The sequence below is a fragment of the Arvicanthis niloticus genome, chromosome 3, assembly GCF_011762505.2.
Source record: "Arvicanthis niloticus isolate mArvNil1 chromosome 3, mArvNil1.pat.X, whole genome shotgun sequence".
NCBI lineage: Eukaryota > Metazoa > Chordata > Mammalia > Rodentia > Muridae > Arvicanthis > Arvicanthis niloticus.
In genome coordinates this window covers 62,503,779-62,525,653 of record NC_047660.1, presented here as the reverse complement: position 1 = coordinate 62,525,653, position 21,875 = coordinate 62,503,779, and the positions used below count along the sequence as shown (strand labels likewise).

The 21,875-nt window shown below is 42.4% G+C and overlaps 2 protein-coding genes across 4 annotated transcripts in view; one reads left to right on the top strand and one right to left on the bottom strand.

The window, feature by feature from the left end:
- Cpap (centrosome assembly and centriole elongation protein) overlaps positions 1-16,089 on the bottom strand; it is a 55,812-nt gene extending 39,723 nt beyond the window's left edge. For 2 of the 3 annotated variants that reach the window (XM_076930952.1, XM_076930954.1), the window contains exons 1-3: positions 15,865-16,089; positions 7,885-8,383; positions 7,162-7,285 (exon numbers count right to left, since the gene is read on the bottom strand). In XM_076930952.1, coding sequence (XP_076787067.1) covers positions 7,162-7,285; positions 7,885-8,322 — 562 coding nt within the window. In that variant the 5' untranslated portion in view covers positions 8,323-8,383; positions 15,865-16,089. Of the gene's footprint in view, positions 1-7,161; positions 7,286-7,884; positions 8,384-12,014; positions 12,165-15,864 lie in introns of those variants that run through there. The other variant, XM_076930953.1, reaches the window with a different exon arrangement.
- A 42-nt stretch (positions 16,090-16,131) lies between these two features.
- Positions 16,132-21,875, top strand: part of Parp4 (poly(ADP-ribose) polymerase family member 4) — an 83,249-nt gene continuing 77,505 nt past the window's right edge. The window contains exon 1 of the mRNA XM_034498882.2: positions 16,132-16,279. The gene's annotated coding sequence lies outside the window, so the exon portion shown is untranslated. The remainder of the gene's footprint in view (positions 16,280-21,875) is intronic.

Sequence of the window (21,875 nt, the reverse complement as noted above, 5' to 3'; positions counted from 1 at the left end):
AAACTAAATGGAGAGAAACTTGAAGCAATCCCACTAAGATCAGGGACTAGACAAGGCTGCCCACTCTCAAGTCAAAGTCAAAGGGATACAAATAGGAAAGGAAGAAGTCAAAATATTACTATTTGCAGATGGTATGATAGTATACTTAAGTGACCCCAAAACTTCCACTGGAGAACTCCTAAACCTGATTTTAAAAAACTTCAGCAAAGTGGCTGGATATAAAATAAACTCAAACAAATCAGTAGCCTTCCTCTATGTGAAAGATAAACAAGCTGAAAAAAAAAAAAAAATAGGGAAATGACATCCTTCCCAATAGTCTCAAATACTTTAAAATACCTTGGTGTGAATCTAACCAGGCAAGTGAAAGACCTGTATGACAAGAACTTCAAGTCTCTGAAGAAAAAAATCCAAGAAGATTCAAAAGATGGAAAGATCTCCCATGATCATGGATTGGCAGGATTAATATGGTAAAAATGGCCATCTTGCCAAAAGCAATCTACAGATTCAATGCAATCCCCATTAAAATCCCAACTCAATTCTTCACAGAGTTAGAAAGAGAAATCCTCAAATTCATTTGGAATAACAAAAAACCCAGGACAGCAAAAACTATTCTCAACAATAAAAGAACTTCTGAAGGAATCACCATCCCTGACCTCAAGCTGTACTACAGAGCAATAGTGATAAAAACTGCATGGTACTGGTACAGAGACAGGCAGGAAGATCAATGGAATAGAATTGAAGACTGAGAAATGAACCCACATACCTAAGGCCACTTGATCTTTGACAAAGGAGCTAAAACTGTCCAGTGGAAAAAGGACAGCATTTTCAACAAATGGTGCTGGCTCAACTGGAGGACAACATGTAGAAGAATGCAAATTGATCCATTCTCATCTCCTTGTACAAAGCTCAAGTCTTAGTGAATAAAGGACCTCCACATAAAACCAGATACACTGAAACTAATAGAAGAGAAGGTGGGGAAGAACCTCAAATACTTGGGCACAGGGGAAAAGTTCCTGAACAGAACACCAATGGCTTATGCTCAAAGATCACGAATTGACAAATAGAACTTCATAAAATTGCAAAGTTTCAGTAAGGCAAAGGACACTGTCAATAGGACAAAACGGCAACCAACAGATTGGAAAAAGATCTTTACCAATCCTACATCTGATACAGGGCTAATATCCAATATATACAAAGAACTCAAGAAGTTAGACTCCAGACAACCAAATAACACTATTTAAAAATGGGGTATAGAGCTAAACAAAGAATTCTCAACTGAGGAAATTCGAATGGCTGAGAAGCACCTTAAAAAATGCTCAACATCCTTAGTCATCAGGGAAATGCAAATCAAAACAACCCTGAGATTCCACCTCACACCAGTGAGTGGCTAAAATCAAAAACTCAGGTGATAGTAGATGCTGGCGAGGATGTGGAGAAAGAGGAACACTCCTCCATTGTTGGTGGGATTGCAAGATGGTGCAACCACTTTGGAAATCAGTCTTGTGGTTCCTCAGAAAATTGAACATAGCATTACCTGAGGACCTAGCTATACCACTTCTGAGCATATACCCAGAAGATGTTCTAACATATAATAAGGACATATGCTCCACTATGTTCACAGCAGCTTTATTTATAATAGCCACAAACTGGAAAGAACCCAGATGTCCTTCAACAGAGGAATGGATACAAAAACTGTGGTACATTTACACAATGGAGTATTACTCAGCTATTAAAAACAATGAATTCGAGAAATTCTTAGGTAAATGGATGGAACTAGAAAATATCATACTGAGTGAGGTAACCCAATCACAAAAGAACACACATGGTATGTACTCACTGATTATTGGATATTAGCCCAGAAACTTAACATACTCAAGACTCAACTCACAGACCCCATGAAGCTCGTGAAGAAGGAAGACCAAGTGTGGGTGCTTTGGTCCTTCTTGGAAGGAGTAACAAAATATTCAAGGGAGCAAATATGGAGACAAAGTATGGGACAGAAACTGAAGGAGGGGCCGTCTGGAGACCCTGGGTATCCATCCCATGTGCAGTCACCAAAGATAGGTGCTGATGTGGATGTCAGGAAGTGCATGCTGACAGGAGCCTGATATAGCTGTCTCCTTAGAGGTCTGCCAGAGCTTTACATATTCAGAGGCAGATGCTCACAGCTAACATTGAACTGATCAAGGGGTTCCCAATGGAGGAGTTAGAGTGAAGACTGAAGGAGCTGAAAGGGGGGGTTTGTGGCCCCATGAGAACAGCAACAATACCAACCAACCAGAGCCCCCCAGGGTCTAAACCACCAGCCTAGGAGCACTTAGGGAGGGACCCATGGCTCCAGCTGTATATGTAAGGGAAGATGGCCCTGTTGGACATAGGTGGGAGAGGAGATCCTTGGTCCCATGAAGGCTGGATGCCATGTGTGAGGGAATTTGAGGGTGGGGAGGTGGGAGTGGGGGGGGGGGTAGGTGGGGGTACATCGTCATTGAAGCAAGAGGAGGGGGGATGGGATGGGGGGTTCCGGGGGGAGGGGGTAAGGACATAATATCTGAATTGTAAATAAAATATCAATAAAAAAATTATCTATTGGTAAAGCAAAGTCAACCTAGAAACCTGCTGGGACCTCAGTTCTAGAAAGACAGCAGTACTGTGAGCAGTCACCATGCTTACGCTGCTGAACAGCCACAGCTTGAAATGTTATTACCTTTTACTTAGAAACGTTGCAGCCATGCTTCCATAGAGCCCAAAGATGCTACCCAGATGCTGGGAGAAGAGTCATCAACTGCCTTACCCGGTGCTGGATCCCACATGCTACAGTACTGAAATGCCAGGCAAAATGTGCCCACTGGTACAATAGAGGAATGACTGTTATGGGTTAACTGTTTTCTTACTGCAGCTGCAGCCTTCTCCACAGAAGGAAACTGATGTCTACTAACACTGTAAACATGGTCAAGTGCTCATATCTGGGAAGGTTACACGACCTAGGAAAGAAACTCACTATTATTGTTTTGCTAAATGGCTACTAGAAAAAGAAGAGTGAATTTTCTTCTCTTTTTTAATATTTTGAGTGTCTTGTTTTGTTTTGAGAAATGGTTTCTCTGTGTAACAGTCCTAGCTGTCCTGGAACTTGCTCTACAGACGAGTCTGGCCTCAAACTCAAAAGTCTACCTGCTTGTCTCCCAAGTGCTAGAATTAAAAACATGTGGCAGCACATGGAGGAGAGTGGGGTGTCTACAGGCAGGTGGACCACGGTTGGCTGCCATGTTCAGTAGATAGTCCCACACTCTTGCATATACAAGCAGCACTAATTGAACTCATGAGCCAGGAAGGGTGTGTCAGGTGCAGTCAGATGGAGTATGGAAGTAGATATAATCAAAATATATTAAATTCTCAAATGATAACCAATTTAAGGCCAGCCTAGTTATCATAGCAAGTTCCAAGCTAGATGGGGCTATAGAATGAGATCCTGTTTCAAAAATAGATGTATGAATGAATATATATATACACATATATATATATGTATATATATACACACATTTAATTTTATTAAATTTTAATTAAATAAATATAGTTAAATAAATTAAATATATCTTAATTTTAAATGTGTTTAATTTTATTAAATCTCAAACATTGATCAATGACAATTACACAACTCATGCCTACTGTAAACCATGAAGGGGCTTTGCAACTGAACTGCAGACCCCCCTTACACAGGGAACAATACTCTGATTTACAAGAATGAGTAAACTGTCAAACCATGATTATTTAAACCTGTATTTTGTTGTTGTGGTTGCTTGTTTGTTTGTTTGTTTGTTTGTTTGAGACAGGGTTTCTCTGTGTAGCCCTGGCTGTCCTGGAACTCACCCTGTAGACCAGGCTGGCCTTGAACTCAGAAATCCACCTGCCTCTGCCTCCCAAGTGCTGGGATTAAAGGCGTGCACCACCACTGCCCGGCTAAACCTGTATTTTTGACAGACATTTTCTCAAAAAAGAATAAATGCTGTGATCTCAAAGAAAGCAGCTCACAGTATATGTTGCTAAAGACATAATTTGGTCTTTCAAATAAAACTTGCAATTCTGGAAGGCAGCTGCCACAGTGAATCTGGCAGCTGTTGGGAATTGGTTCTGATGCTTTAACTTAATTGGGAATCTGTATGTCCAAACTCTGAAGGTCCTTGTCCCCAATTGGTTTTTGATCAATCAACAAAGATGCCAGTGGCCAGTGACTGGGCAAAAGGAGATGGGACAGGACCCTTAGATTTGCTCAGGCTAGGACGTGGGAGAGAGGAACAGAGAGAATCGTCATGACATGGTAGGAGACGGATTAGATTTTGAGCTGCACAGAGAGCCAACCAGCCATGTGAGAATTTGGGAGGTAGCCACTGGCCACTTCCCCAACTGGGCATGGGGTAGCAGGGGAAAGTTTAGGAGTACCCAGCCTTTGAGGTAGCCAAGGCATTTTAAAATTAACTGGTGCATGCACGCGGGCAACCCACCAGGAACATAAAGCAGTATAGCCCAAATTTACTGCTACAGGAAGCTTTATAATACTTCAAGACATTTAAGATTGGGTTCATAGTAATATTAAAACATGCAATTTTTGTTGTTGTTGCTTTGAGATAGCATCTCACTATGTATCTCTGGCTGGCCTGGAATTCACTATATAGACCAGGCTGGCCTTGAACTTAGAGATCTGCCTGCCTCAGCCTCCCAAAGGCTGGGATTAAAGGCTTGAGACACTACATCTAGCTACACACAATATTTTGTATTGTGTGAGATCTGTCAATATTCTGAAAACCTACATAACTCATCAAATTGCTATTTTCTGGATGACCAATGCAATAAATCATATATATACATATATACATATACATACACATATCGCAATTTATTCAAAATGTCTAGATACTCAACTTATTGTGAAAAGTTCATTGATATGGTTTTAGATTCCATAATGGGAACAGCTACTTAAGAACACTTGTAAAAAAAGTAAAAAAAAAAAAAAAAAAAAAAAAAAAAAAAAAAAAAAAAGACCACTTGTTTAGCACACAATTACCTGAAAAGATATTAAAGTACTCCTTTTCCCTAATAATGTAGCTATATAAAAGGTGGAAATTCTTTTCAAATACTTTATTAAAACAATATCATTCCAGAGACCAGATATAGAATCAGCTGACTTCTTCCAATCCAAACAAGACTGAGAGTCTTGGATAGTCAAAAATGGTACAGCTACATCTTGTGGTAGATCAGCTTTTAACTTTTTGAGGAACCTCCATACTGCTTTCCAGAATACAGGCCCCACAAACACTCAGACTAAAAGCCTGCTCCCTAGCTGGTAACTATACTGGGACATAACGTAACTTTTAGGAGGTGGAGCCAAGTAGGAAGGGATTAGATTCTGAGGATTTCCCCAAGGAGGACACTCTCCAGCACCAAAAAAGTAAGTCAGATTAAGAAAATTCAAAGTCCTGCTGTGTTCAAGCTAAGTGTGCCAAATTCAGCATGGCTAGTTCTCACGTTAGTAACTTCTATCTGCTCCTGCCACTCTATCATATCTGTACTTTTTTTGTTTGTTTGTTTTTTGAGACAGGGTTTCTCTGTATAGCGTTGGCTGTCCTGGAACTCACTCTGTAGACCAGGCTGGCCACGAACTCAGAAATCCGCCTGCCTCTGCCTCCCAAGTGCTGGGATTAAAGGCGTGTGCCACCACCGCCCGGCTATATCTGTACTTTATGATAAAAAGTTATAGCCTGGTAGTCAAAGCATCGTTAGTGTTTATGGATCCCTCAAAGCAATTATAAACTATTCAATTATTTTAAGGTAAGCTAAGTGTAGAGGTGCACCTGGGAGATAAAGGTAGGCAGAGCTCTGAGTTTGAGGCCCCCCTAGTCTACATAAAGTGTTCCAGGGCATGCAGGGCTACGTAATGAGACCTTGTCCCTGTTTATAGTGTGTGTGTGTGTGTGTGTGTGTGTGTGTGTGTGTGTGTGTGTCTATGTGAGTGTGTCTATATAGATATAGATATATAAATAAAATTGTATATAGATATAAAGACTACAGGCTTTCTATATTTCTCCAAAAAAGCATCCACACTTCTTATCCCCAACCCTCTTCCACCCAGCCACACTTGGTACACTCATTTAAATATTCATGCCAGTGTCTTCTGTATTCTCAGTGTCCAGCACAGGAACTGAACAGAGCAGGACTTTCCTGAACCTCTAAAGAGTGTCTCTTACAGGGTAGTACCAAAAAGCAAACACACTGGTCCAGATCACTGCTTGTAATTTATGAAACATGATCCATTGACAATGTTATCCTCAGATGAAAATGTTCACAATTACAGCTGGGGATGTAGCCCAACTGGTACAGTATTTACCTAGAATGCACAAAGCCCTAGGTTCAATCTCTCATACTGAATAAACTGAGCACGGTAGTACACACCTGTAATCTCTGCATTTTGGAAGCACAGACAAATGGAAAATATCCCTACTACTCACACCAGGCACATTAACAAGCACTGATACGGAATTTGCTTGTCCTGAATCAGGACTGAGAATCTTTTTGTTACTATGGAGTATAGTCAGAAAAGCTTTCAAACCACTGCTCCAGATCAATTTTCAACGCTCTTTTCTCTGGTAATCTGATGCTTTCTGTTAACAGACGCAGCATGGAAGAGAATACTGCCATCTACTGCCCTAGGAACACAGCTTTTCAGTCAGGCAAAATGGTTTCTATAGTTTTACCACTGTAGCCATGAAGTTTCCATGCATTAGCCAGAAGCTGGATACCAGTAACTACACACATAACTATTCTACTATTCTATTCTACTATTTATTTTTACCCCAAATCAATGACTGCTAGCTGGGCATGTGGCTCAGTGAGCACATGGTTAGCATGTGTGAGGCCCTGGGTTCAGCCCCCAGTACCATGTATATACGAGAATGTCTTGAAGTATAGCACATACACTCCAGAATGCTAGAGCACCTCCAGTCCAAGCATTATTACATCATCATTTCACACTTATCTACCTGGCCCTGAAGAAGCTGGGGTTTCCAACCTGTGACAGGAATGTAGAAATGTTCTGCCAAGCAATTAAGATAAGAAGCAGCAAGTGTAACTTTGTCTCCTGTTAGCTGATGGCCACGGATAAGGAAAACATACCTGGAAACATGTGCTGCGCAGACACCATGGTGAGCAGCTTCTCCTGCTCCTCCATGAGCCTCTGCAGTTGTTCCAGCTGCTGCCTCTTCAGCTCTTCCTGCTTCTTTTGCTGTATTTCTTTCAGCTTTTTAAATGTAAAATCAGAGTAGTGTTACGCTTCCTGACGCTCCTTACCATTGATCTTAACTTCTCCATTCTCCCTTCCCAGATTGTCCCTGACATAATTTCAAAGAAAGACTCCCCAAAAAGTAAATCTTTGCCACAAGAACAAATTTGCCTTACAGATGTTTCTACCAGCTTCCCAGTTAAAGCCAGCCATTTGGGGTGTTTACCCATTGTGGTAAACATTTGCCAAAGCACACTAAAATCCAATTTCTTCTAAAGAAAATCATATCAGTATCTCAAATAAGAAATGGGGGGTGGGGGGACAACTCCTTTGAGTTTTGTAAGAGGGTGGGTGTACCAGGACATCAACTATTTTCTGATATTTGATCAACCATTTCTAACTTCATTCTTATCCAATGAGGTGGCAATTGAAAAACATGAATTTATCTTAACTGCTTCATTTTTTATTTAGAAATGTAAACCAAACACATCTTAATATTTCACATTAGAAAAAATAATTGGAATTCTGAGGATTCTGAGTTAACGGGAAACAAGATATCAGTTATACAATCAATGCCTATAACAATACAAATAAATATCTCTAAGGCCAAACCCTACCTGTTCCAGTTTTTTAAAAAGTGGGTTTTTATTAGCCACTTCTTTGAATTCGCTTGAAAGATCAGTTATAAAGTCATTTTTGTTATCCTCCTGGCATCCCAGGGCATCCTGACATGATGCTATTGGTTCCTTTCTAACTGAAGGAAAGCCTGGATGAACTTCAGGATTTTCTGACCATGGTTTATAAGGTCCTCCAGCCTCCGACTTCTGTTCTTCATGAAATGAATCCTCTTCACTACTAATACTGAAGCTACTTGAAAAATGTGTGGCTTTAACAGGGAAGCTGGTAAAAACATTTGTAGCTGCTTGCTTCTCATCTGCTTCCAAAATAGGAAATCCTCGATTTAGTATGACCCCAGCCCGAGAAGGACTGGTCATCCACTGGGTTAGGAAGTTCTGCCCACTGTTTAATTCTGAAGAGGTTGGCATCAGGAACATCTTAATCTAATGACCCAATTTAAACACTGGAAAATCCAGAACACCTATTGACTTCCAACACCTGTAAAAGAGAAAGCCGACAATAAATATTCATTAAAATATATGCTTTACCCCAAAGTAGCCCAAACCTCAAACCAATACTAAAACTAATATTAAATACACAAAAGACTTAAAGCGGGAACAAGTTAAAGTTAGTTCAGTGGGTAAAGGTGCTTGCCACCAAACCAGATAATATGAGTTCAATCCCCAGATCCCACATGGTAGAAAAAGAGAAATCCTACAAGTTATCCTCTGAACTCAGAATTCATGCACAGCATACATGCAAACATGTGTAAACACACACACACTCTCTCTCATTTAAAAAGACTTTAATGAAAAAAGCAATTAAGCAATAAACTGCTTGGTTGGCTTGAGTTTTGCCTTCAAAAATCTAAGGTGAGTAGATCACAAACCTATGAACACTACTGATATAATTGTTCAATCACTAATATATACAAGTGCTAGATCACTTAGGAAAGCACGATCAATGTCAGGTACTACATGCTTGTTTCTTTGCCCCATTGGGGATGAACAAAAGAGTCATCTCCCTAACAGCACACACCCAGCTCCACCTGCCTGCTGCAACATCCTCCCAACCTGCACAGCTCCTTAGCCACTGACAGTCCTTGTCTGTATTCCAGATGGCCCTGGCCTCAACAGTTAGCACTAATCACAGTATTAATGATATTTTGCTATCCTGATCATTCACACTCTACCAAACTGAGGAGATCCTGGAAGAACCTGTGTATTCTCCACTGCCTAGCCCCATGCAAAGGGAAGGAAGGTTGCAAATTTATTTGCTAAAATTGTTAAAAATAATAATAATAAATAAGCCAGAAGTTTGCATTTAAAATAAATTCAGTACTCCAAAGTATCATTTGTGCTAACTCAATGTTCAACAATATAAATTACACTGGCTCAAGTTACAGGAGCTTCCTGTGTAACTCACCAGACTTTAGTGTTGAACTGCATTACTGTGTAAGTAAGAAAATACACAGGGAAAGCGAGCTCCATCCTTTAATATGTTTGATTTTCCTCTACTAACATTTCTAATTTCGTCTTCTATTGTTTCAGGTTCTGGGCACATATGGCTGTTAACGACCATCTTAGGGTTTCTATTGCTGTGATAAACACCATGACAAAAAAGCAACTTGAGGAGGAAAAAGTTTATTTCACCTTAAAATTTTTAAGTTCATCACTTAGAGAAGCCAGGGCAGGACCCCAAAGGCAGGAGCTGATGGAGAGGCCATGAAGGAGTGTTGCTTACTGGCCTGCTCCTCATGGCTGGCTCAGGCTGCTTTCTTATAGCACCCAGGACACTAATTGTACACTAACTAGTTACAACTGGAAGACAGTAAAAGCTAAACAGAGGAAAGAAGCCATAAGCTCGGGCAGGATAGAAACAGAGGCCTCATTTAGAGAGGAGTTGGTGAAGTTAAAAAAATTATCGAGCTTATGAGATCGGAGGAAGACAAACCACTGCCCAGACTCTCTAGTCTTCACCAATAACTGCTTCCTACAATCACTGTCCACTGTAAACTCTTCAAACTCATCTCTTTCTGCAAGGAAACCTATGTCCAACAAAAGGCCCTGGCTCCCAGCCACCCCTCGCCTCATCCACGAAACCTTCTTCTCTCTCACCTGCACTACATTCTAGTGACTGATTCTCTCTACACCCAAGTGTCTTCAAAGCCAACACATCCACCAGCAAAACGTGCCATGCACCCTTCCCCCTTTATCCATACATTTCTTCACCTTCCCAAGAGCGTGTGTCCCAATGAAGCCCACATTCTTATACCAATGGGCTTGGACACAGAATATGCATTCTTATATTCTTAGTCCTTTCTTCTGGACTCTCCTTCAACACACGCATACACATACAGATATGTGAGCACAAGTACACACACACAGACACACGTGTGGGGGGGGATATTAAGCTTTGAATGGGCCTCACATGTTAAATAAACACTCTTCCCACAGAGCTGCATCTAGAGGATCTAGTCCCACAGTGGAAGGATGCTCACGACGTGTTTAGGTATGATTGCAAACTTCAGTTTTATCAAATCTATGCTCACAAGAGTGTGGGCCTCATAGGAAAAGTGTTCTCAGGAAATTGAAGAAATGTACAAAGGAGGGAGGAGACACAGGACACTGGTAGGAGACGGTGTGTTGGCTTTGTAGATGCTCAGGAGGTGTAAAGAGGCAGGTATCTGAGTATGAGGCAGCTGAGCAAGGAAGAGGGCACAGTGGAGGAGGTGAAGGGCAGCCGGGAGCCCAGGGCTTCTTGTGCACATAGGTTTAATCACACACACCACACACAGAGAGAAACACAAAGGTAAACAAATGTAACTAGTTTTTCAAGTGGCACATATAAAAATACAAAAATATAAACAGAAAAATAGATATTAAACAGATACATCAAAATATGTTCACTCTCGTGCCACTGAAAAAACAGAAATTATGACAGTAACAATATACCCTTTTTTTGCCCCTATGCAGTGGATTGGCAAAGACTAAAGATGGCTAATATTCGATATGAAAAAAAAAAACCAGAAATGCATTTAAGTTGTCCTTAGACATATAACATATTTTGGAGATAAGGGAGTTAACTATCCAAACCATAAAATGCACAAAAGCCTTGATCTAGCAATTTTGCCTCTAAGCCTTGTGTACCACTATTATACGGGGACACGCTGACATTTTTGATGAAGGGAAAGTAAGCAGGCACTGTGACACACAGTGTCAGCAGCATCTTAACATTGTCTTTATACACACACACACACACACAATCTTTTTTTAAAGCACTAAAACTTCTGTACCTTTGCTAAAGTTCCATTACTATGATTCTAAAACTATACTTACTGCCAATTTTAAGTATAGAAATACTGATTCACAGCTGGGCATTGGTGATGCACACCTGTATGTAATACATCGTTCGAGGTAGGAGGCCAGCTTGGAGGACATGGTCCAAGTCCTTGTCTCAAGAACGCCAAAAAATGTTCCCCTAAATCTATTTTTTTTATTACTTATACGAAGGCCTAGGTAAACTACAAATAATAGACTGTCTATGACAGTATGTTATGCAAACTCAGACATTAAAATCTGCGGTACAACACCACCTGCTTATCAAGCTGTAGGCACTACCGTAAATTAACTGTACTTCGATAAAGCTGCCTTTAAAAAAAAATCGACTGGTTGAAAGCTTTGACATCATTAAAGCTAGCTGTACAAAACCTAAATTATCTGCACTGGAGGAGGAAGATACGAGGAAGACAATTCAGACCCTGAAAACTTTCAGCTGACAGGTCCGCCTCCCCCGAAACACAACTCTTCCGGAAAGCAACAATGCTTCTGGAGAAGCCGGACAAGGCAAGGCGAGATGGACCCTGAAGGACTGCAAGCGGCGCCACTGCACCAGGCCCGGCAAGACCTTGTTCCGAGCGTGTTGCTCGGAACAGAAACACACACATCGGCCCACCCCCTTGAGGACCGATCTCCCGGGTGCTCGAAAGAACAAAGCGGGCTTAAGCCCCGGAATCACGGCCGCCCGCGGGTTCCCAGTCCTCCGCGCCATGCCAGCCCCAAAGCCCAAGTTGGCTTCTTAGGAACCGGGCGGCGGATGGGCTTCTCCGCTCCTTTCTCCAACCAGTTACCGTTCCACGAAGACACAGCGGTTCAGACCTCTCTGACCAGTGACACAGTCACCATTAAGCAGGCCCGGCATTTACGAATGAGCCGCCACAACCACCGCGACAGCCAAAGCCCCGCCTCCTCGACTGGCCCCGCCCAGCCCTGCTCCAATGACTCCTGGGAAATGTAGTTCATACAGCCCCTGTGAGCTTGCGCGCAAGCGCCTCGGGTACATGCAAACTACAACTCCCAGCAACGCCGCCATAAACGTTGCTAAGGGATGCGCTTTGCGCGCTCTTTCGCGGCGGGCACTGGTCTACAGCTGTTGTCAACCTATTGAGACCTAACTCCTGCGGTAACAGAGGGCATATTCAGGAACAAGGAGACTCAGACCATATCTAAAAGACGACAAATTTGGGAGAGTTTCGTTGCCTTCGCTTTTCTCTTTGGATGGGTTTGATTTAATAAATACCTGTTTAAAACAAAAAAGTGACATTGTTTGATAGGACGAATAAGTGAAGGTAACAGCGGAAAAGTTTACTCCGGAAATAATCATCTATTATGTGGTTAGTCGATGGCTTCACAAAGTGTGTTCATTCAGTGTTTAAATTTTATATGGAATACTGAAAGTGCAAATGTTAAAATTATATGTGGAATGCTGAGCACAAATTTCACTGTTTATTTGTATTGCCACCAGAGGGCTTCCAAAATACAGACATTTAATCTTGGGATGCTACGACACTTTATGTTACTACAGTTTTCAGACCAGGTTTGAACAACATTGTAAACTAAATATATTTTTAAGTATCTAATTTTACTATTTTATTTTACTTAATGTGCACGCATGTTTTGCCTGCATGTTAATATGTGCACCCCGACATGTGTGTCTGGTGCCTGTGGAGATCAGAAGGGCCATCAGATCCCATGAGCCCATGGAACTGGAGCTACATATGTTTGTGAGCTACCATGTAGGAGCTGGAAACTGAACCCTATCTTGGGAGAAAGAACAGCAAATGCTCATAACCACTGGGCCATCCCACCTTTCCCTCTCCAGCTGATCAAATGTTTGCCTAATATGTTCTATCCTCAGCACTATATAACCCAAAATTGGTGGCCAGTCTCTCAGGTGAGAAAGGTGAATCAGAAATTCAAGGTCATCCTCCAATGAGTTGGAGGCCAGTATGTAACATGAGATCCTATATAAAAAGAACATCAAAAAGAATTGCCCTTTATACTAATTAACTCAAATAAATCACTATTATTAGAGATAATTAAAACTGTACAGACGCCTCAAATCTGGAGAATTGGGAAAAGGTTTTAAGAGTTTTATTTTGTTAGGTTACATTATAGATGGAAAAGCCAAAGTTCAAACCTTCCAAGATCACACACCTAAAATGTTGAAAAGAAGCCAGGTGGTGGTGGCACACGCCTTTAATCCCAGCACTTGGGAGGCAGAGGCAGGCATATTTCTGAGTTCCAGGCCAGCCTGGTCTACAGAGTGAGTTCCAGGACAGCCAGGGCTACACAAAGAAACCCTGTCTCGAAAAACCAAAAAAAAAAAAAAAAAAAAAAAAAAAAGATGCTGAAAAGAGAATGGAGCTTAGTGCGTAACAAAGCCCTTGTCTGGTGTACCAGAGGCCCTGAGTTCCATCCACTGCCCTACAACCAATCGGTCAATAATTAATAATTTAAGATGCCGCCGGGCAGTGGTGGCGCACGCCTTTAATCCCAGCACTTGGGAGGCAGAGGCAGACAGATTTCTGAGTTCGAGGCCTGCCTGGTCTACAGAGTGAGTTCCAGGACAGCCAGGGCTACACAGAGAAACCCTGTCTCGAAAAACCAAAAAAAAATAAATAAATAAATAATAATAATAATTTAAGATGCCGGATGAGGGTTCAAATGGTCTTCTTTTGGCCTAAAAGCACTCGCAAAAATCATTTTCTTAAAATGTGTGTCTTTGAAAGTAATCACAATATCCTCTACTATTTCTGCCTACATTTTATTCTGTATAGTGGGTTATGCCACATTGCTTGTTGTCTGAATAAATTAATGAATTTTATCACACCCATCCTTCCCATCCACCTATCTATATCTATCTCCTGATCCTTTTGCCTCCACTTCCCCAGGTATGTGCCACAAAGCATGTCTTCACATTCAAGTTAAAAATATCTATTAAGATTTTAATATGTGAGTTATTGCCTGCAGACTACATTTAAAAAATAGCAGGGGGGCTGGAGAGATGGCTCAGTGGTTAAGAGCACTGACTGCACTTCCAGAGGTCCTGAGTTCAATTCCCAGCAACCACATGGTGGCTCACAACCATCTGTAATGAGATCTGATGCCCTCTTCTGGTGTGTCTGAAGACAGCTACAGTGTACTCATATATAATAAATAAATAAATCTTAAAAAAAAATTATTAAAAAAAAATAGCAGGGTGTGATGCATACACCTGTCATCCCATCACTCGGGCAAAGGAGGCAGGTAGAGCCTTGAACTAGCTACTTAGAGTTGAAGGGTAGCCTGGACTACATAGCATGGCCCTATAATGAACCAGACATGGTGGTGCACAACCTTAATCCCAGCACTCCAGAGGCACAAAGGCAGGAGGATCTCTGTGAGTTTGAGGCCCTTCTGGTTTACAGAGTGAGTTCCAGGACACCCAGAGCTGTTATACAGAAAAACTCTATCCAGGAAAATAAAAGAATAAAAAAATAAAATAAATAACACACTATTCAACTATTGACTGTGTGACCCCTCTACTGTTGATAAGCTGTGCCAAAACCATGAGTGACATCATCCCGTGGGCTAAAGACCTGAATCAAATTAAAGGGAAAGCAGACAATACTCATTACTTCCTGACTGTGGACAAGATGTGATCAGACACCTCCTGCTCCTGCCATGAAGGACTGCACACCCTAGTACTATAAACCAACACACACTCTCCTTCCAAAAGCTGCTTTTATGAGAACAAGACAAGAAACTAGTACAGTAAGAATGCTTCCTTTTCTGCTTTTTTTTTAAGAACTCACTAAAGATCTGATGATAACCTTCAACTTCTGATCCTCCTGTCTCTACCTCCAGATTGCAGGGATTACAGACATATACCAGCAAGTCTGTTTTTAATACAATGCTAGGGACTGAACCCAGGGCTTCACACAAGCACTTTAACCTGCTGAACCGTATCCCCAGTCCAGTAAAGAAGTTTCTAGGGATGGGGAGGTGGCTCAGTCCCTAGAGTGCTTGCCTGGTAAGCATAAATACCAGAGTGTAACACACAGCACCAACATTTTGAAAAGAAAAAGGCTGGAAGCTGGCTAGGTGGCTCAGTGGGTAAAGCATCTGCCCTACAAGCCTGATGACATGAGGTCCTGTTCCCAGAGTCATGTCAAAGTAGAAGAGAGGTCATAAGCACACATATGTGTGCGCATGCAAACATACTTAATGAGTTCTGGATCAGTTGGCACCTGTGGACAGCACCCAATAAATCACGTCGTCAAATTTCAGCTCCACCTTTTACATTCAATTCTCTAGTCTAGACCTCATATTATCATTTCATTCCTCGTATTCTGAGGAATCAGAATATTTCTAAATCAGTCCCTATTCAGTACCTTTCTGATTGTAGCACCCAGGGCGCATACATGTGAAACTAATAACCAACTGAGCTGTATAGCCCTAGTCCCACCGTTTGAGTGTCTCCGATTAGTGATGGATGCCATTGTGCTTCAAACTCGGAAGTTCTCATTTTCTTCCACTGTTGATGCTGAAAATAGGACCCAGGGGCCCACAAATGTTAGCCAAGCGCTCTGCCAATGACCTAGCTCTTCAGCCCTAAATTTTCTGTGATGCCAAACCTTTGGGAAATTTGTTTCTTACCTGCCTTGGGATTCCAGCACGCTACTTCACCCCAATCCATAATCATTTCTCTGTCAAAAGTCACCATCCATCACGTCTCCCAGATTCGAATTTTGGATTTACCCCTACTGGCAATTTACAGTCTGAAAGAGAAACTGAAAGTCCTGAAAGCTAGGCTGATCTTGGAAGCTGAGGCCGCGCCTTCTTGCCAACTGGCAAAGTGAAAAGGGACAGCGGCAGGGAACCCCGCTAAGGGGCGCTGGCAACTGCGTGTAGGTCCGGGGTTCTGGAGACGCAGCCACGGCCCCGCCCCGCCGCGCCCCACCTCTCCCGGCTGCCCCCGGAGCGGAAGCACCAAGACTGGAAAGCTGGCTGCCGGGCAACCGACAACCAGATCTTCCGACCCCAGGAAGGGCCAGGCGGGATCTCCAAGCAGGTGGGTGGGTGCCCCAGGAGGCCGTCAGACAGCCCGAACGTCCAGGCAGTCCCGGGTGGCTGTCACCTTAGCCGAGGCCTTGCGCAGGGGTCGCGCGGCCCTAGGCCTGCTGCGCCGCTGGGGAGGTCAACCTTGTCTGCGGATCAGACCCACTGCTTTTCTGGGAAACTAACTGCAGCAGAACGCAACATTTCTTTACTTTCTGAAAGTTGAATTTCCAAGGAAACTTATGGTAGAAGAAATTAACTCATTGAGGTCTGGAGTTGAAATTTAGCCAAACCTGACTGACTGTAAGGCTTAGCTCCGGGTCCTATTAAGACAAAAAATAAAAAGAGGTGATGAGTTAATTTGCAGTTTTAGCCAAGACTAGGATTAAGGAATTTCTTAATCTGTCTATGCCTTGCCTATGGCAGTTACAATTTATTTTAATGAAAAAGAGAAAGGCCAGGAACTAAGTCCTTGTGTTAGATTTATGCCTCTGCCCTACTAAAAGGTACTTCCGGGACTATGGCTAGTCTTGGCTTTAAATTGACACACCTGGGAAAAGTGAACCTCAACTGAGAAATCACCTCCATCAAATTGACCTCTAGGGCGTGTCTACAGAGCATTTTCTTGATTGCTAACTGAAGGAAAAGAGCTTTGCCCACTGTAGGTGCCGCTTCTGGGCAGGTGGTCCTGGATTGAATAAGGAAACCAGGTAAACAGAAGCAGAAAGCAAGCCAGTAAGCAGCGTTCTGCCTTGATCATTAATTAATTTATTCACTTTACATCCCAATCCTAGCCTTTAATACAGTCAGTTCCTTAAATTGTGCTACTGTTATGAATCATAATGTAAAAGTATCTGTTTTCCCATGGTCTTAGGAGATCCTGTCAAAGGGATCAAGACCCACAGGTTGCTTTCCAAGTTCCTGTCTGGAGTTCATGCCCTGACTTTCCTGTTTGATTGTAAGCTGTGAGATGCAATAAATCCTTTCCTCCTCAAGTTGCTTCTGGTAATGATCTTTATGACAACAATAGAAACCTAATTAAAATAAGGCCCTTGCATGAGCCTCTTCGTTCCTAGCAAGGTGTTTCATGCAGGAATCCTATTTCCTAAGGCCCCTTACAGAAGATATAGATCTGTAAAATAGTTCCTGCCAGGATGCAGAATAATCCATTAGGGAATGGAGTGGGTAGACCTCAGCCTTCTATGGATCCTGGACTGCTAAATGACAGTACATAACCAACAGCAACCCAAGTGTGCTTTTTCAAGGGAGAAAGTCACTCATGAGTATGAGTGTATTGCAGAATTTTTCATCACACTTGACTTCATCTTTATTCAGGAAGTACTTACTAGTAAACAGGTTTAACACCCTGTACCATGAAGATACATCTGCTTTTCAGGGGGTTAAGCATTCCATTAGAGAGGTATGTCACTGATGCCATTTAGTCTGGCCATGCTTATAGTATCAGAAGGTTTTTCTATAATCATGGGCTTTGCTTTATGTATGTTTTAAAGTGATGTGGATTCTAGCTAGGAAGTAAATAAAGCATGGCTCCTAAGTAGAATTCTCCCTCACGTATAAATGATGACAAGAGTGGAGAGCAGGCTTGTGATCAATGCTAGGACCCGTCTCAGGGAAGACACTTGATGGGCAACCCTAGGAAATCCTAAAAGGAAGAAACATGGGTGAGGAAGACTACCACTACCGTTTACTAGAGAGGCAGCCTTTTCTCCACTGTGTAGTTTTGTAAGCTTTTCTCAGGAATTAAATCTCTGTAGCTGTGTGGGCTTGTGTCTAAATCCTCTCCTGTTGCATCCGTCGAGATGTCTGTTTCGGTGTCAGCACCAGCGTTATTGTTACTGTGACTCTGTAGTGTGGAGTGAGCATTCTTCTTTCTGCTAAGGATTGCTCTGATTATTGGGAGTCTTTTGTGCTTCCATATGAATTTTTTTTCTCTTCTATGAGGAATATCTTTGGAATTTTGATGGGGATTACTTTGCATTGTTTTGTTTTGTTTTGTTTTCCGAGACAGGGTTTCTCTGTGTAGTCCTGGCTGTCCTGGAACCCACTCTGTAGACCAGGCTGGCCTCGAACTCAGAAATCCGCCTGCCTCTGCCTCCCAAGTGCTGGGATTAAAGGCATGCGCCACCACCACCCGGCGAATCATTTTCAATACAGCAATTTTTATACTATTCTGTCAATACATTCACATGGGAGGCTTCCCTTGTAGTTCTTTTGTGTTTTAAAGTCATCAGAGAAATATTTTACCTCCTTTGTTAGGGTTATTTCTGTTTTGTTTTGTTTTGTTTTTCAAGACAGAGTTTCTCTGTGTATCCCTGGCTGCCCTAGAACTTGCTCTGTAGACCAGGCTGACCTCAGGCTTAGAGATCAGATTGCCTCTGCCTCCTGAGTGCTAGGACCAAAGGCATGTACCACCATCACCACCACCACCACCACCACTACCACCAGGCTCTAATTTGATTTTTAAAAGCTATTGGAAATGACTTTTTGTTTCTTCAGGTCTTTTTGACAAGTTTGTAATTGGTTCAGTGAAAGGATGCCCATGTTTTGTTGGTTGGTTTTTCCTGCTACTTTTCTAAAAGTGTTTTTCAAGTCTAAGGATTTTCTGAGACAAGCCAGTCATGGGGACATACACCAGTACTTCTAACACTCTGAAAGCTACAACAGGAGGATCACCATTAGTCTGAGACCTGAGCTTCACAGTGAGATCTAGGCCAGCAGGTACAGACTGGATCTCAACATTAAACGAGGCTGGTGAGGTATAGTGGTGCACTATGAAGAATCCTAGGACTTGGGTGAGAGAGTTAGACAGATCTCTGAGATGGAGCTCAGCCTGTTCTACATAGCAAGTTCTAGTCTAGGCTAGCCAAGGCTACAAAAATGTAAAACAAACCAAACAAGTTCAGTAAAAACCAACGACACCTAGTTTGTGGTGGGGTCTTTAGGATCTTTTGAGAATTGCATCATACAGAGATATGTATACAGATATGTATACATATGAGATGTGTCATACAGAGATATGTTCCCTTTCCCATGTATTTCTCTCATTTCTCTCTCTTACTAGTCCAGTAAGACTTCTAGCGCCATATTGAAAAGAGTGGAGAGTGGCCACCCTTGTCTCCTTTCTAACTTTAGAGGAAATTCCCCATATAGTGTAATGTTGCCTACAGGCTTGTCATATTTAGCTCTTATTACATTGAGGTATTCATTTCTATTGTCTCTAGTTCCACAGGGGCTTTGTCATGAAGGATGTTGGACTTTGTCAAAGGCCTTTAATGTGTCTACAGATGTGGTCATGTGATATGTGTCATTACATCAATTCAGCCATTGTACTATATTCATAGGTGTGGATGTGTTGAACAAATCTTACTTCCCTGTGATGAAACTAACTTTATCACAGTGTTCTTGAAATTGATTTACAATATTCTTAAGATATTGATTTTCCAGCTGATTGATTGGCTACAAGTGTGGGTGCAGTTAATTCAATTTGGAGTGTACATCTTATGGTGTTTTGTTGAACTGGAATATCCCCGTACCTGGGGGGATGGAGGACTGGAGGGCCATGACAACCGCCAGTTTCACTATTGATTGTTCTTTGAACTGAGACTTCCCTGTACCTGGGAGGGTGGGAAACTGGAGAACTGTGACAGTTCCTCTTTCATTGACCCTGTACAAGTGTCTAGCACCCTGCAGTGTCCAGCACTCCAAAGGCTGTTCTTCACTTCAGTAGCTTCTCTTTGCACACCTGGGGCTTGTGCAGCTCTTGCTTAGTTTTATAGTCTGTGGGCAGGACAGGTTCTCGCACCCTCTTGAAGTTCCCCAGATTGTACTCACTGGCTAACTTGAAGATGTCTCCCAGGTGAGATGTAGGTAGCCACCTCAGTGCTGAGCTCTGTGCCGGTGGAGGACCTGTTTTAGTACTTTCAAGACTATTAATCACCTTGTTCTCAACCCAGCTGTGAAGTGCAGAGAGGTGGCCCTAGAGGCTGAGTCACACTTTGTCCTCAGGCTCAGGGTTATCCAACCCCCAAGGCAAAGGCATATACTTTTCAGCTTGTCAACACCCATTCCTACTGTTCTGCAGAACTTCCTCCCCAGAGCTTCAGACTGTGACAGGTTAGATTCAGACTCTGATGTACACCAGTTGCCTGTCACATCAGCCAGATGATTGACAGGCCCAACTGGATTAACTCTTATGTTTTGGGTAGCTCAGAATGTTAGGTCTCCATCCAGTCCAGAGGGATTGCTTTTCCCCAAGGAGCCCCATGGAACCTTGATCAAAGCTATTGTAGCATTAATAGAAAAAAAAAAAAAAAAAAAAAAAACTGCGTTTGATATCATTTAACCTGGCTCTTAAACCAGTTCCTTACTTGGCAGGCTGATCTTTAAAGGTCAAGAATTGAGCTTTTTTCCTGTCATCTCCACAGACTTGGAGGGATAGTCCTGGCATATCCTATTATTTCAGCTAACTGAGCATGTCTAATTAGCTTTGAGGTATATCCCATGAGGCCTGCTCTCCAGCCACTCCTACTTAGGGTTCCTTTTGGCTCAGAGAACCCACCTCTTTTCCTTGTTCCAGCTAAGCAATCAAAGCTAGTTTGGAAGAGGACAGCACCAGGAAAAGTCACATGTTCATACCTCTCCAGCATTACGACCCTCTGAGCAGGTAGCAGACCGGCCCATCCCTCTGTGAAATACACATCCTTGAAAGTCACTGGCTCACGGGGCCTGGCAGATAAAGAGACAGCTGGTCGGATCTTTGACAAATGGCCTTGATAGCTTTTTGGCAAATAGAGGTAGTGTATACTACAGGTATGTTGGTGGTTGTCACAGCCAAACCTTTGAGCCTCATGACATTTAAGTTTTACTTTAGAAGTAAAGGCTTCTGTTCTGGGGATGTACCTCAGTGGCAAAGCTTTAAGTACATGCCCTGGTTGGATTGCCAATGTTTCAAGAAGAGAGAGAGAGAGAGAGAGAGAGAGAGAGAGAGAGAGAGAGAGAGGTTAAAATAAAGGAGGGGAAAGAGAAGAAGAAGGAATGGGGAGGGGAAGAAGAAAAAGAAACGCTTTTATGTTCCTGAGCCACAAGTCTGATCCATAACTGAAATCTGTCATATTTCTGATGAGGCCCTTCATAGTCTACATTATAGCAGCACCTTTGTACTTCATTCTGAAAGAAAAGCGGCACACACATACTGCCCGTTATTTGTTCTGAGTCAGCCTTCAATTTAGATGTCATGGAAAGGGCATCACAGGAGGAGTATGAGACCCAGTGACCTTAGTGTGTGTGTGTCCTCCCCTGCCTCAAGGGAAGAAGAGACAATATGGAGCAGAGCTCCACCATCATCAACCCCATGACAGAGAGGCAAGACTGACCCTTGAGATGAGAGACTGCCTTTATTACAGTCCACCTAAAGATGACATAGAAGTCAGATCTTTAGATGCCAATCCATTACCAAATTCCCAAATAGACTGCCAAATTTCTGAATTAAGCCAAGAATAAAGATTCAATTCCTGGTTTGGGCCTATGTCTCAGAGGCAGCACAGAGCAGTTATATTTCCATTAACATGTGCATTATAAACCTGTAGAAA